This window comes from Atractosteus spatula, chromosome 3 (assembly GCF_055471065.1).
Source record: "Atractosteus spatula isolate fAtrSpa1 chromosome 3, fAtrSpa1.hap1, whole genome shotgun sequence".
NCBI classification, from domain to species: Eukaryota; Metazoa; Chordata; class Actinopteri; order Semionotiformes; family Lepisosteidae; genus Atractosteus; species Atractosteus spatula.
In genome coordinates this window covers 18,046,352-18,062,325 of record NC_142708.1, presented here as the reverse complement: position 1 = coordinate 18,062,325, position 15,974 = coordinate 18,046,352, and the positions used below count along the sequence as shown (strand labels likewise).

The following is a 15,974-nucleotide window of genomic DNA, read 5'->3' as shown; positions in this document are numbered from 1 at the left end:
AATTCATTTCTGCATAGCAAACATTGTCTTCTAGTACTATAGTTAATATCCACAAAACATCGCATCAATAACATTAATACTGACTAATTAATATTCTCTCAGGCTCATCTTTTGCTAGTGGCCATTGCTGTAAAAAGTACTAAGACACTTCACTGCTCTTGGTATTGGTTTCGAGATGAAAAACACTCTGGCTACCTTGCAGTCTGACACTTTCTAAATCGATAAGAGCAGCATGCTGACATAAGAGTTAAACGTTAGCTAATTTGTTAAACAACACTGACATTAAGTGGCATCACACTATGAAGGAGACATTCTTTGATTTCACCTGAGGTTAACTTGACTGCTGTCCTGAAGTTTTCTTTATGTGCTCAGTGTAACAGGAAGAAATTAGACTTCAGTTCATTGTATAGAAAAACAGCCTCCAGGGACCTACAGTCCATATTTCCTCCTTTAGCAAAAGAATGGTGTCAATGTTTCATTGTTTGTTTAATTCTTTGCTGGTCTTGCATTAAGTGATATTAGTACTTTTTGAAAGCTGCCATGGTAGCCTATGTAATTTTTCATATTAAAGAAAGGTTTTCAAAGACAAATAAGAGAAGACTTTGGAATTTGTCATGCAAAATGAAAGATATTTTAACCCATTTGAACAACCCATTATATATTCCCAGCATGATTTTAGATACTTTTTATATAAATACAAAGTGTTAATGCACTTATCAGTCCAAGGGCACTAATAGTTTAGGCCTCGAATCAGTTGATTAAAAATCACTGTACAAATATGAAAACGACTAAAATGTAGATTGGCATGAGCAAACTACATTACTTTGTAAAAGTCACCATGCCTTTCAAAGGCTCAGATATTAAAATTTAGAGTTTCTTCTAAACAAAATATTTCTGACGAATGTTGTAGATTCTTTGAAGAACATATTCCTGAAAAAAAAGCGACGTAAGCAATTAAGATGATGACCTTTCAAACAGGTGTTCTCCCACATGAAAAGGTGAATATCTGCTGTGTAGAAGGACTGACCAAGCCATTTCAGTACAGCAAAGGAGGGGCTTAGTGCTACTGTAAATGAACAAAATACAATTCTCTAGGGATAAATACTGCAGATGGAGTTTTTATTTTTGTGATATGTACTAAGTTATGATGAAATAGGAGAGATATCAGATATGAATCAGATTCTGGTGATTTTATAAAAAATTCTCATTTTCCAGACCTTGTGAGCCAGCTGTAAAAGGTGAAAACTGTATTGCAAGTTCTTTAATTCCCTAAATTCTTCATTGTATTGCCACATATTTGAACCACTCTGATTTGTTTTCTCTTTCTCTTCATCTATTACTATGTACTGACACACCTTTCATATTTTAGAATGATCACTAACTTCCCTCGTTTGTCACTGTTCAAACACAGATTAGTTCAGAGTTTAGGTTTATAATACCCGTTAAGAAGACAATGAGGTAAGGCTAAAAGTTGATTATGTTCCTGTGGTCTACATCACTTTAATTGACCATTCTCATTTTGTCGACAATTGTTTCCTTTTCAAAGGAACTGTGCATGTACGTTCAAATCAAAGTGATAGCTGTGCTGTTTACTCTTGATCTAAAGCGAAGTAGTAAAAAAAAAAGAAAAAAATTGATTCAGCGCTTGCAGCAGGGGAAATCCTATTTCAACAAGATTGGAAAACTATTAAGCCTTTTGGAGGAAAAAAAAAATCAATAGAAGTCAGTAAGTCATTAGATGGCGAGGCCGTGGCTGTATCCTGGATGAGTAAGCAGTGTAAATAAGTGACAGGTGTTTGAGGGCTGACATGAGTGGCAGTCGAGGGCTGTTCTCGCCTCGCCGGTCAAGGGAGATGGCTCAGGACAGTCTCGGAATGAGTTCCCCCCACCAGCCTTTTCCCTGGAGTTTCATCCGACGAGACAGACCTGTCACTAACAGCTCCTTTGAGGGGAAAAGAAGTAAAATACCATCATTTCCGCACAGAGTTTCTTCCAAAAAGCTATTGCAGTGATACATGTTAAATCAGTTAAGTGTCACGCTTTTTTCGCTTTCCTATGAAATATTTACATTGCTTTCTTTTCCTCTCCTAACATTTAAAGAATGGCTCAGCGTGTGAGCTTGTCCGGCTATCAGTTTGGTAAAGGCAAGAACGCACTGGTTATTTTGGATTATGAGCTACCCAGTGAAAAAAAACGTAAAGTAATCAGCATTTCTTTAATTAGCATTATTGGTAATGAAGGAGCAGCAATATTATTTAGGAATTTAGAAAGTTTATTTTGAGGTATAGAACAGATTTGAGAATTTCTTGTGTTTGCCCTTTCAATAAATAACTTTGTCCAGTGTTATAGTTACAGTGTTAAAAATAGAAATCTTGGGAAATGTTTAGACCATAAAGGAACTTAAAGATTTTCAGTCTTCTCTTTATAGATAGTTTATCAAAGACATGAAGAGGTCAAGGACAGACTTGAATAACTGAACATTTTGTTTGCACTTCAGGTTGGGTTTCTCAGTTAAGGATTCAAACACCCCAGTCTTTTCTGACCTTCCTTTTTGTCCCACAGGAGCTGTAGCTTCTATGTTTTGGGTCGATGCTGAACTGGGAAGCGATATTTATCTCGATGGTAAGTAAAATCTATTCCGTTAATCTAGAAACCAGCGTTCTGAAATCTTTGGAGTCTTTCTTGAATTTGGATAGCCAACTTGTTGATCCAGCTTATCTACTCATCTCTTATTCTCACCTTGGGGAAACTGAAGAGAAAAAGCAGAGCATTGTCAAATGCATGGTCAGCCATTAGACTCAGGCTTTAATTCTACAGACTAGAAAAGAAATGACAGGTGGAGCTTGGATGCAGTTATGTCCTGCAGGCACGTGGGCCCGACCAACTCATTCCTCAGTTGAGGAAGCCACCAAGCACACTTTGCCTGTCTCGAACCAGTGGCACATCATCCATTTAAATACAGCTAAGAGGGAATCTCAGCCACTGTTCTTTTGTGTTCTGATCCTGAATATCAGTTGTTTTGGTCAGGAGTCAGTGCTGTGCAAGTCTTCATGTTTCTAATCTTGTTGATTGCTTGTGAGTATTGATTGTCTTTTAATTTTTTTGCATTCATTATTTGTGCCACATGCTGCTCTCCCAGTGTGACTCCTTGCTGGAAGAAATAAGTCTTTACATGGGTTTTCAGCTGTACCAGCCTATTGGTGGTGCTTTCATTATTATGCATGATGTCCACTGGATGGTTATCTGAGATGTCTACTTTAATTACAATTATGAAGTAGCCAAAACTGTACCATGAATTGACTATCAACTCATTCAATATCAATTCACATTTTCAGGAATGTTTTTGGGACCCACAGGTGTAGAAAAACATATTCCAATGTTTAATTTTAAAATTTGAACTTAATATTCAGGTGAAAATAATGGAATATTTATTTACAGGTATTGTAACAGTCATAGATGCAAAATATGCCATGCAGGTAAATATTTCAAAGTTTATTTCTTTAAATATGTTTTTTTAGTAGTAATAACTGGATTCGTGAGCATGAAATTAATATGCAATGTTAACCGAAGTACCAACAAATCAGTATATTGTAGATGTCCTTATTAGAAAATTGTAAATATTAAATGTTATCATTGTTTGCTATTTTTACATAAACTATGCAACTATGTATTTATTATTTCTCTGATAAGAATATGTTTTAAAACATACAAACTTCACCTCATGAATTGAGCCCAGGGCCCCAGCACTGTGAGGCAGCAATTCAAAGCACTGTGATGCCCTGTGTGAATTATGTCCTCCTATAATCTGCAGATAACTGCCAAAATGAAGGAAACACTTGAGTAAATGACAGATACAGTAAAAGTACAGAAAGTAGGTGCTTCCACACAGGTGTGGTTGCTTAATTAATTAAACAGTTAGCATCCCATCATGCTAAGGGACATGTAGAAAAATGCTGAGCAGGCCCAGTTGTCCATTCTTTTGGCTACCGTGCCTAGAAGAAGAGACTCCGGCTTTTTGAGAGAGTGGTGATTGTTGGGGTTCATTAGGCAGGAGCTTCAGTGACAAAAACGTGCTCAACTTGCTGATGGTTCATGGGGAACAGTGGCTAAGGTGATGTTTGACATGAAAGTCCAACATCAAAGACATCACCAGCTAGGGACAACCGTGGACGAAAGTGCACATTCCTCAACCGTAATGTCCATGTTCTGGTTTGAGATGCAAGGCAAACAAACAAGAAAACCTGAATCATTTAATTGCAAATGTCAATCTAAGGTGTTAGAAAGCTGTTTCATCATGTAGTCTGTCGAGAACTTCGGAGAGGGATGCTATGGTTGGTTTTCAGTCCATAAATACTTTATTACACCTAAACAAACCATCCCAGTCACCAGACGTCAACCCAGTTCAAGACTTATAGGAGATTCTGGGGCAGCGCATGAGACAGCATTTGCTGCCACCATCAACACAACAACCAAAGCATGGAATTTCTCATGGAAGAATGATGTCTCTTCGCTCCAGCAGATTTCCAGACACTTGTAGAATTTATATAAAGGTGCATTGAAGCTGTTTTAGTGTTTCTTTTGTTTTGGCGGTTACCTGTATATAAATCAATACACAGTGCTGAGAATTATGGATTCACATATTCAAGTAGGATTCACATATATCACTTATTTGAATCCTCTGTGCCATATATGTTGTTTTCAGATTGCATATAACGTATTCGAAGAGATCAGTTTCTCTTCATCTATGTACCTGTGAAGTATTTAGAAATGAAGTGTCATGTAGGCACCTGCTATAAAGTAATAATACTTATGCATAGCAGTTGCAAGTCGCTCGACTCAAAATGAAAAACAAGCCTGTTATTTAAACGAAATAAAATGTACTTTGTTTTTAAAATCAAAACCTGTCACAACAGCCTTCCTTTACTAGTTTCTGTCCCCCCACCTCTTAAAACGTCTACTTGCCGTTTAAACAATTCAGGGAACAGCAATCGTAATGACACCTAGATAATAGGCAGCAATTTAAGGGTGTCATGCTTCACAGATCTAGCCCTTCACAGCTGCAGCCGTGAGAGCCCTTGCATGCCCAGGGTGCCAAATTGAAACTGAAGGGGTAATTGATATCAGAGCCTATCACTCTAATGGGATTGTCACCCACTCGTCTGAAATATTCATTTCCTAATCACGAGCAAATGACGGGGCAAGTTGAAATGCCAATTTTAAGACTCGGAGGACCTGACACCTAGGCCAAAGGCATTGTTCTTTTGTGATATGGATCTGAAAACTCGCCAGCTTTCAGCAGCACTCAACGCGTGGCCAACGAGTGAAAAAGAAAAGGTCAGAAAAAGGGTTGCTATTTTATGTGCTCTGTTATTACTTGTTTAACATTAACAATAAAAAGGCTCAGATTTGAAATCTAGAAAGTGATTAGGTGATATAAGGAATTAAATAAGGTTATGTGGTTATATTTTCGGGTCAGACCATTTTAAAATGATTATGTAGCTCGATTTAGACGCATTCTCTTCTGTCATTCTTTTTAATTTCAGCTCTGTCACTTTTTTCATTTACCGAGTCATATTAGATGAAACATACTAGAATACATTTTTTTTTGTTGCCAAACAATATTGCCTGTAGGTAAAGCATGTCTTAAGTGGAGACTTTAGTTATTGATTTTCAAAGAATGAATGGAGATGTAAACCTTGTATGTTTCTCACAATAAGTCAATAATAAGAGGGAATTGTTCCTAATCCCTTTTTATTTTATTGTTGAAGTTTTAAATTTGTTAAGGCTATTGTACTGCTTTATTACAGTGATTGTCTAGGTGAATTGTGTTTATTTATCTCAATGTTCTTTTAAGGAGAAAAAAGAGCTTTAATTGTGAAGTAAAATATGTCATTCTCAAATATGGCCTTTGTCATCCTTAAAAAAATATTGTCTCAAAAGGAGCTGGCAACTCCTCAGAATTATCAGAGGAAAAAAATGTTAATGGGCAAACTAATTTGGGATTCTTCTCTGTCGCAGCATCTAACTGAAGAGAAACCAGAGGGACAGATTAACGAAGCCGCTAGGTACAGAATATTTAACATTTGTTTTTGCTTCCATGGATTTGTTGAAAATTCAATTGTCACCTGATTGACAATTAATCATAAAAATCATTGATGGTGATAGTTAATTTAAACAGTAAGAGAAATTAAAATGATTGTTGTACTGACATAGGAGGGACCATGGATCATTATTAAGTAGTATTGTGGTGTTGCAGATGATCATAACATCCTGAAACTACATTTAATTAGTTCTATGTGGCCTGAGTTTACAAAAATACGTCATTCATAAAGATAAAATGTATAGACGTTTGTACACAGAGCTCAGCTAATAACAAATGTCAATCATAAAATTAATTAATTGATAATTAACTTTATTTATACTGTATAATCCTTTCCATTCTGATGGAGTTTTGATATACTGTAGAAGAGGAAGCATTTCTCTTGAAACTGAAGATCAGCACCCGCCTGGGTGACATGTGGCCCCTGATACACACCAGCAGACGCACTACTGCAGATCATGTAGAGAAGTGAAAATCTGCTTGACCTGTTTGATTAAGGGAGAATATTTTTTTTTCTGGACACTCTCCACTGAAAGCACTTTACAGGTAATGGGGACTCCCCTCCAACCACCACCAGTGTGCAGCACCCATCCGAATGATGCGATGGCAGCAGTAGTGCGTCAGTACACTCACCACACACCAGCTATCAGTGGGGAGGGGAGCAGTGATGAAGCCACTTCAGAGATGGGGATTATTTGGCCAGGGCGCCAGAGTAACACCCCTATTCTTTACAAAGAATGCCCTAGAATTTTTAATGACCACGGAGAGTCAGGACCTTGCTTTTACCTCTTATCCGAAGGACAGCGCCTTTTTACAGTATAGTGTCCCTGTCACTATAATGGGACTTGGGGCCCACACAGACCGCAGGGTGAGCGCCCCCTGCTGGCCCCACAAACACCTCTTCCAGCAGCAACCATAGTTTGTTTTCCAGGAGGTCTCCTATCCAGGTACTAGCCAGGCTCACACCTGCTGAGCTTCAGTGGGATCGCCAGTTGTGGGTTTTAGCTGAGGGGTTTGAGTTAACGCCCCTTCTCTTATGAACAGTGCCATGGAACCTGTAGTGACCACCTGAAGAATGGCACGTCCTACTACATACTGTTCCTGGGCACTGGGCATGGTGTGCATAACCGTGGATTGATTGTTCATTAAATGAGGGAACCATTTGATTTATAGTAATCTAAAAGGTTGTCTTTTAGACAGATTGCTCTGGCCGATCTTGCCATCATCAACAAAACAGACTTAGTTGGGGAAGAGGAACTCTGTCGGCTCAGAGAGGTTGTGAGGTAAGAGGTGAAATCTTCAGGATAAATGTTACTGTGCCGCACTGCTCACTGTCATTTCCTAAAGGCCTTGTTGTTTGTGTCTTCACAGATCAACAAATGGACTAGTCAGGATCGTTGAAACTCAGAAATCAAGGTATGATTTTTTTGTCTGCAGCCACAGACAAAAACTTGAAGCTTAGAGAAGCTATCTTAGCTTTTGAGATGTTTCACATTCTGCACTTTTTTATTTTTTTACTGGCAAAATGTAAAATCCTGTGGTGCACACGTTAGGATATAGGTTATGAATGAATCTTTTGAATACTGATAACAGTACATGATAAGATTTTGATTAGGTGTGAAGAGAGAACCTTGAATATGGAATATTTTATTGATGAAATTGATGTAACAGTTTAGAAAACAGAATTTTGTTTTTTTATTCTAGGAGAGTTTATTTACAGTTACGTTAAAAAGAAGCGTGTGTTAATCATTCTTGGATGAAAGCGGTGTAAATGGTAGTTTTGCGAGAGGTGTGAATTGTGGCATGTCAGAAGCAGTGTTTGTTGTTAACAGTTTCACGGTTTCAGATCTCATCATGGTTTAGTTTAAACTGTGGGCAGAGCCAGCAGTAGGAAGCCGTGGACTTCAGAGCTAGTTAGTATGCATAGGAATGGACAGGTGTCTCCTTAACAAGCAGTGATTATGACACAAAACTACAATAATGAGTCCATGCGTTGATTTTAAACCAGCAATGGAAATTGTATGTCATTATACAAAACTTTAAATAAGCAAAACTTTTTAAAGTCCATTTTTATTCATTATTAATTTTACCCACTCAAAGGCTTTTTTATAAGAAATGTAACTTTTAACTTCAGTTTTCTGTTATGCTTCTTTTGTGTCTCTTAATGATAGGCAAGTATTACAGTATCACATTAAAGTGCAATAGTGTGGGTGGCTGAGCAGCTTTGAGTGTTCATCTCTTTGGAAGTATAAATAGGTTCAGGTCTCACTCCTCATGTTCTTACTGCTTAGTATATCTTCCCCTTTTCAGGAAATAGCCAACATGGTTTTAGAAAAGGATGGTCTTGCTGGAGTAACTTGTTAGAGTGCTTTGAACAAGCAACAGCAGTAATGGATATACATGGTGTGTACAGTATGGTGTATTTAGATTTTCAGAAGGCTTTTGATAAAATTTCTCACTAAGGCTGCTACTGGAAGAGGTGTTATTGGGGCCAGCAGGGTGTGCTCACCCTGCGGTCTGTGTGGTTCCTAATGCCCCATTATACTGATAGGGGCACTATACTGTAAAAAACAGAGGTCCTGACTCTCTGTGGTCATTAAAAATCCCAGGGTGTTTCTCGAAAAAAGAGTAGGGGTGTAACCCCGACGTCCTGGACAAATTTCCCATTGGCACTTACCAATCATGGCCTCCTAATAAACCCCATCTATGAATTGGCTTTATTACTCTTCTCCTCCCCACTGATAGCTGATGTGTGGTGAGCGCTCTGGCGCACTATGGCTGCCGTCGCATCATCCAGGTGGGGCTGCACATTGGTGGTGGAGGGGAGTCCCCATTACCTGTAAAGGGCTTTGAGTGGAGTGTCCAGAAAAGTGCCAAATAAGTGTAAGCAATTATAATTATTATTTAAAACTAAGAACTTGAAGCACTTCTTCACAAGCTGATGAACCAAAATCTTTAGAAATCTTTCTGATGTTATTATTCAATTTCAAACATTATATCTAATATAACCTTTTCACCATTGTATGTGAATGTACTGTATCAGTTAATGGTTCAGCGGTTACAGAATCGTTTTATTCTGGCGTGCCTCAAAAATAAATAGAAACTGTTTAGTGAAAGTAGATTAATCCTGGATATTGACTATAGATTAAAATATTTTGTATTCAGCACTCTGAACTCCTCCCTGGGCTCTTTCACAGGACTCTGTGCAACTGGAGTTTGAGAGACAACCACAAAATGGATGAGCATGGTCACTGAGACAGCCCCATGTCTGATTTCTAGAAATATTACATCTTTTTGGATATGTGTTTGAAGTTGTGGATTTGTTTAATTTTCAAAGCACTGTAACCTTTCTGAAAGTTGACGTGACTCCTGTTGGTAGGCCCTGTTGGTAGGCCCTGTAGGTAGGCCTGGTGCCCTACTGGGAAAAACAAGTATGAAAGACTTGCAGGCACCATCTGTTGCGTTAGCGTTTATGGATTACACTCCTGTTATTTTCTCTGCTTTGTTCTGGTAGCAAAGGTTAAATGTGTTGTCCAGAAACATTTAAATAAGCTTTAACAAGACCCTTGCACAAACATGACTTAAGAGACCTGTCCATTTAATGTGCATTCCTTGATGTTTTCGTAATTATCTGTTACAGGGATGTTGGCTTTGAAAAATTCTGATATCTAGGCTGTTTTCTTGGCCTCTGTTGACAAAATGAGGTGTTCATTATTTTTTTAATTTTGCAATCTATTTACAGTAACTGAACCAGCTTTAATACAAAATTTTACCATTAGATTTTGAGCTGTAGGAATTGATTGGTGGATAAGATATTCTCTTCCAAACGTGATGTTGCTGACTGCTGCCACAAATGTAAAGAGAGATGAGTATTTCTTCTTACTTCTCATAAACTTGTCTTTAGATCCTCTCACGAGTAGCATTCCCACAGGAGCGAATGAGAGAACCGATTGCTGGATGTTATTACTGACAGCACTGTGGACATCTTAAAATGATGCACTGCAGAAACCCCAGAATAGTAGTGCTGACAAATGACATGTTTTGCTGTTAGTTTTCTCAAAATAGTTTCCTCTTGTTGACAAAATTCCCTTTCATTCAGCATTGGCAGGAGACAAAATACATTATGTATAAGCACGTTTACCGATGTTTTGTTAGTTATAAATTCTCTACATCATACTACAATTGATTTAATTTGGTACACAGTAGTTTTGTTCTTGTATTTGTTTGTCATTGGAGAGAACTATACAGTTATAGTTTGAAGTGAACCAGTATGACATTTCCATTGAGTCTTTCTGTCCATAAAAGTAAAAACAAGCAGTGTGAATCGTTTGTTTTCACAACAGCAGTAACTAAGTATGCCTAGTTTCTGTTTTTAATGTGACGTTTGACTTAAATTGTTGAATCCAGGTTTACTCTGGAGAATGTATGTTAATAAATAATACATCTTCATCTCACTGGCGTTGTATCATGTTTATTTAATGCGTTCATTTAACCCTTAGCAATGATATCTGTGGTTTGATAGAAGTCATTCAGAAAGTTCAAAGAACCAAATCCTTTAGATATGATATGACTGCCTTTCACTAAATGAGAGATTAGTTTTGAATTGTTCACTGCCAGTCAATATTTTCTAAGGATCTGTCTTCCACAGTCTAATTGTCTGTTACTGGGCACAAGTATGAGTTTTTGGAGCACTGCTGGCAACTGAGGATACAGACACTGCATGCCACAAAGGAAATTGGTGTTCTTGTGCTACTCACTGTACCTTAAGAAGCTTGTGTTGATGAAAAGGCAATAGAGTGGTCTCACCACTGTATAGCATTTAATAAAAAAAAGATTAAAATAGCCTGTTTACAAAGACATGTATTTCAATCTTTATTTTCTCCTGTCATTTTGAGGTATGCCTAAGAAACAGCACACAGAGATGAGATTACAGCAAACAAATTTCATAACCTCTGGTTATTTGAAGCTGGTATGTCTTACTCTGAGTTTGAACATTCCTTTAAAATTTAACCCTTAGACTGATCTAGTTTGAGGGCTACTTTTAAACTAAGATGCTGGCTGCATCCATGTATGTGGTTTTATGGATGCATTTACTTAGAATTCCTAAAAGACAAAGTTATTTTTGTACTTCACTGTTTTGCGATTTGGTACACACCTTCACCCATGTGAATTTATTTAGTACACAGGCTTATCTGTTCATGAAATAAGATGTTTCATTTATGCCAAAGTAATTTTTCTCTTTAGAAAGGTCATTACTGTGTGATCTTATCTGATGCTAACTGTATATTTCTTTTTTTTCCCAGGGTTGATCTTTCCAGTGTATTAGATCTGCATTCATTTGATAGTAAAGCCGGAGCAAGGTATGTCTTTTGTACATACAGCACAGCCTTTATCAGCAGAGCTATGGTTTGAGCCTAATCCTTCTGATCAGTCATCAACACCTGGGAGCACAAAGTGGTCATAGTTCAATCTAGAAAAAATCTAGAAAAAATATAAAAATAATTGTATTTATTCTGAGTTCAGTCCTGTTCTTATACATAGAACAGTTTACAAATGAGCCTATAGTAACCAAATGCAGAAAAAAAGTTCTACATTCGGACTTTCACCTCTGCACATGAAATTTTTGGTCACCAATTTTTCCACATCTGCAGGCTAAATTCACATGTTTATTTCCAGTAGGATGCAAGTGTAAATGCAGCTTCGTATTTGCACATCTTCATCTTGCATACCTACTTCACCCAGCCTGCATCAGTAGAAAAGGCATAACTTAACAAAGAGTTAACACGTTTATGTAGAAGTGCATCATGGGTTATGCTTTCGTTATCCATTTTCCTTCAGGAAACTGTTAGATGTTATCAGAGTAACGCCTGTGTGCCTGAAGTAAAAAGAACGTTAAATAAAAAGTCTCAGTTCTCGTGTGTCTTGCAGAAAATGATAACAAAAGACATTACAAGTGAATTAGACAAACAGGAGAGGTGAGTTGGTTTAGTGGAAAGGGAGGGAATATACTCAATTAACTTTCTTGTCTGTTTTTACCTGTAATTAACTGTTTTGTCTGTTTTGCTGTAATTAACTTTGCATTTGCATTTGTAATTCTAAATACAAGATGAAAAAGTAAAGAAAATGCGCTCTACTAAGAATGAGGAAAAAAAACAAACTCTAATACAAAATAAGCCTTAATTTCATAACAACGATGTACTTTCTCCTATAATTTATCTCCCTATAACTAACTTGAATTATAGGGAGAAAAAGACTCCAGTTTCTGTCAAATTCCATGCTACCAATAAATACTAACGGTTTTTCTGAAATTGTTAATTGATATATAACAAAATATTGCCTCAGAAATAAGCACCAAAAATAGTACTACGGAAAAGCTTGTTTTGTGAGCCATAGAACCACACCCTATTTTTCCTGTAAGGTATTAAGTCCCACATTCGTAAATTTGCAATTCATAGAGATTTCAGATTTTACTGTGTAGCTTGTTTGGTTGCTAGTGGCTAATTGATCCGATCTAATCCATCCATTTTTTGAATGAAGCCAGGTCATCATCATCTTCATCAACAGGGCTGGGGTGCTTGTTCCAGACTCCCACCACTCTTTGGGTAAAGCAGTGCTTCCTGCTCCCAGTTTTAAATGCACTTTCCAATAGGGGCAGTTACCTGATTGGACAAGCTGCAGCATGGAATGGAGTGCTGGCACAATATATTATGCTGTACACACAAGGGTTGTGCTAGATATCATTGTCCCTGGCCACAGTAAACATATCAAGCAGTCAAAGCCCTTTTCAGCGTCATGGGTAAATCCATCAGACCATTGAAGAGCAAGGGAATCTGAGTTGATGTTAAAATAAGAGGATGTCACTGTCGTCCAAGCCCCAGGTGGTTTATTAAAAATATTCTGGAATTCAAATGCATAAAGTAGCTGAATATATTGGCTGAGGAGATACTCTGAAATCTCTCTGTGAATCAGAACTCATTGCTCTAATTTCTAGATGTTTTCTCTGCATGATTTCAGTGATTACCAGTTAGCGGAAACAGTCCAGTGTCCCAATGTCCAGGTTCCTGGGTTCACCTTAAGTTTGACTGCTGCAAAGTGACATAGTCTTTAACTATAATTGAGAACAACTTCAAAAAAAACCTTCCAAGGCCAGTGTATCTTTAAATATATTTTGTTTTCAGATTTTTTCTAATTTCGGATAATTCGGATGTTTTCAGATCGGTTGACTGATTTTTTTTTTGTCTAAAGGCAAAAAGCTGTTTTGATCATTTTTGCCAAATTCACTCCATTGGTAGAAACAATGGAGTTTAAACCGATTTTGTCTAATTAACGAAGCAGAATGTGCTTATTGCTCCCCCAGTGAAGACTGGTAATCAAATGGAATAACATTTCCTTTAAAATGTCAGCCAGCTGTGATGGATTAAACCTTTTTTTTTTAACTTGGTAGCACAGAGAAGAATTATCTTAACAAACTTGTCTACATAGATACTTTCCCTCCCTTCTTTTAAACCCACTGTTACCAATTTACCCCCTTTGCAGACCTCGCAGACCATTTGTTTGAAGTGACCCCCTGTGACTGGCTGTGTGGCGCAGTTGTAAATAGCATAATCTGTAGGACAATGTTTGCCTGCATGTCCCCTCTCAGCATGTCTGAAATCTGCAGCTGACAGATACAAAAAAAAAGGCTACTGCAGTGGTTCCTTCCACTTTTTTTAATTCGGCGGACACATGAGAACCTGGATTAAGAAAATGAAGTTCAACTTTTCTTAGAACCAGCTAAGCCAAAACATCTGCAAGCATGGTGTCCAGGGGTTGCTTTTGTTGCAAATTAAGCCCTTGTGTACACAGGAACTGCCCAAATGTGTCATTGTTTTGAAAGTTAATACTACAGAGCCTTTCATTTTGCATTAAGAAGGGGATCCATTTGCAGCTTCTAAATCATGAGTACTTAATGATTGGAAATGATTGGAATGATCTAGGAGAATAGTCTATATTTTACTTTATAAACTTTATAATGCATACTAATGCATACTTAAATCAAGTATGCATTAGATTTAAAGTGTCATGGACAAAGTTAGATAAAGCATATCTATTTATGTAGATATGTACTAATTACCGTATACTGTAAATAATATAAATATGTTTATATATTTGTGATCGCTTTAGTCACTGTTCAGTCTTTTCTGTAAGAATATGCATGGAATTATGGGGCTTGGAAACCTTATGTGATAACGTTTATATTCTAGTTTGCAGGAAAAGCTGCTACACATTCAAACAGCACAACCACATCTGGACAAGGTAAACAACAAATTAAGAATCTTGTATTATTTTGCTACTTTGAAGAAAGATGTTTACATATCTTGCATGACACTGAAAGTTAGAAAGGCTGGGGTCAGTTCTAGTTTTCAGTCCCAGTTCTCTCTCGTAAGCCAATTCCCAAACCCATTTGTCTTTTTATATTCCACAGAACGGGAATTGGGAATTTAGTTTTGAAAAGCGAATTGGATCAGAAAGACTGGAATTGACCCCAGTCCTGGTCAGAACCTATTTTTTTCTCCTTTGGTTTTTGCTTTAAATTTCAAAGTATTTCTGTAAAGTTTATCATCACTCATCCTGTGAAATTTTCCCTCCTCCATCCGGGTAGCTTTGAGTGTATTTTAAAATGTTTCCTGAAAAGCAGGCTTCCTTTAACATCAGACCTTTTAAAAGGATGCGGGTTAGGTGATGGTGGTGGACAGTCCCCACCATTCTTTCCTTGTCTATATAGAAAATGTTGTTCATTTGAGTTGTTGTTTTGTGAGAATATGACACTAGACCTGAAGAGCTCTTAGAGATAAAAATATGATATTCTGTGTATTTTTTAAACTTTTTGTTCAATGTTACGAAGACCTCTGAAGAGTGAAGGCAGGGCAGTGCAATGACTTTTCATTGTAGGCTTCTCCTTTCCATGCTTGGAGACAATCCATGTTTGAACTCATCCATGTACTGTGTATGACATTTTGAAGGAGTTTTTCTAGCTTCTCTGTGGACATTTTGGCTTGTTTACACCTAAGTTGAAAACATGCCCTGTCAAACTGGCGGTCTGTCTAAAGAATCCCGGATCCTGGGGAGCAGGGAGCAAGCCATGTGTGTTCAGCTTGCTGTCGGCAGCAGTGTTACCACCTTGTAGCCTTGCAAAAAACCTCAGATGTTAAGTACCAGTAGCATTGGGTCTGGTAAATCCTGGAATGGGAAACCAGGTTGATGGTGCAAATGGTGTTGGAGGACCAGTAGGTGAGACTGTTTCCTCTGGATCAGAAGTTCCTAATACCATTTTCCATGTCAGTATGGAGACTGGAGACACTGTCCTCTAGGAAGTGAACTATTAAACCGAGGTATTGAATTTTATGAAAGGGTTGGGGTGTTAACACATACTGGTTAAATTCCACTCTGCGTTTGCATAGCCTGGCCTCTCTAATGTCCCCCCCCCCCGATTCAGTCAGTCAGTGTGGATTTATTAATTCCATTAATTCTCACTGCTCCACCTGACCTGCTGTGCAGTGGTGCATAATGGCTGTGGCACATCACCTGAGTGCTGATCTTCAGTGGTGGATGAAATAGGTCCCCCTATATGTACAGTAGTTATTATTACAGTTAATTGTCTTTTATGTCTTGTTATTAAGAGGTGTCTCAAGGTCTACCATGTTGTCCTGCATTTCCCTAGTATTTTTATCCTAGTATTGTTGCGGACCTCTGGAACAATTTGTTTTCCTGCTTCTCTTGGGTTAGACTCTCGACTTTTTTGTTTCTGCTTTTCTTTTGTTGATCCTACTGGACTTTGAGGAATAGAAAACCTTGAATAACTACACCCTTCTTTTTGTCATTTAGTTTTTTTGTG

General features: G+C 37.7%; 1 protein-coding gene across 3 annotated transcripts in view; it reads left to right on the top strand.

The window, feature by feature from the left end:
* zng1a (Zn regulated GTPase metalloprotein activator 1A) overlaps positions 1–15,974 on the top strand; it is a 33,295-nt gene that overhangs the window by 10,034 nt on the left and 7,287 nt on the right. For 2 of the 3 annotated variants that reach the window (XM_088910689.1, XM_088910688.1), the window contains exons 6-12: positions 2,563–2,622; positions 3,439–3,476; positions 6,019–6,065; positions 7,297–7,383; positions 7,472–7,516; positions 11,404–11,460; positions 14,344–14,395. In XM_088910689.1, coding sequence (XP_088766815.1) covers positions 2,563–2,622; positions 3,439–3,476; positions 6,019–6,065; positions 7,297–7,383; positions 7,472–7,516; positions 11,404–11,460; positions 14,344–14,395 — 386 coding nt within the window. The remainder of the gene's footprint in view (positions 1–2,562; positions 2,623–3,438; positions 3,477–6,018; positions 6,066–7,296; positions 7,384–7,471; positions 7,517–11,403; positions 11,461–14,343; positions 14,396–15,974) is intronic. The other variant, XM_088910690.1, reaches the window with a different exon arrangement.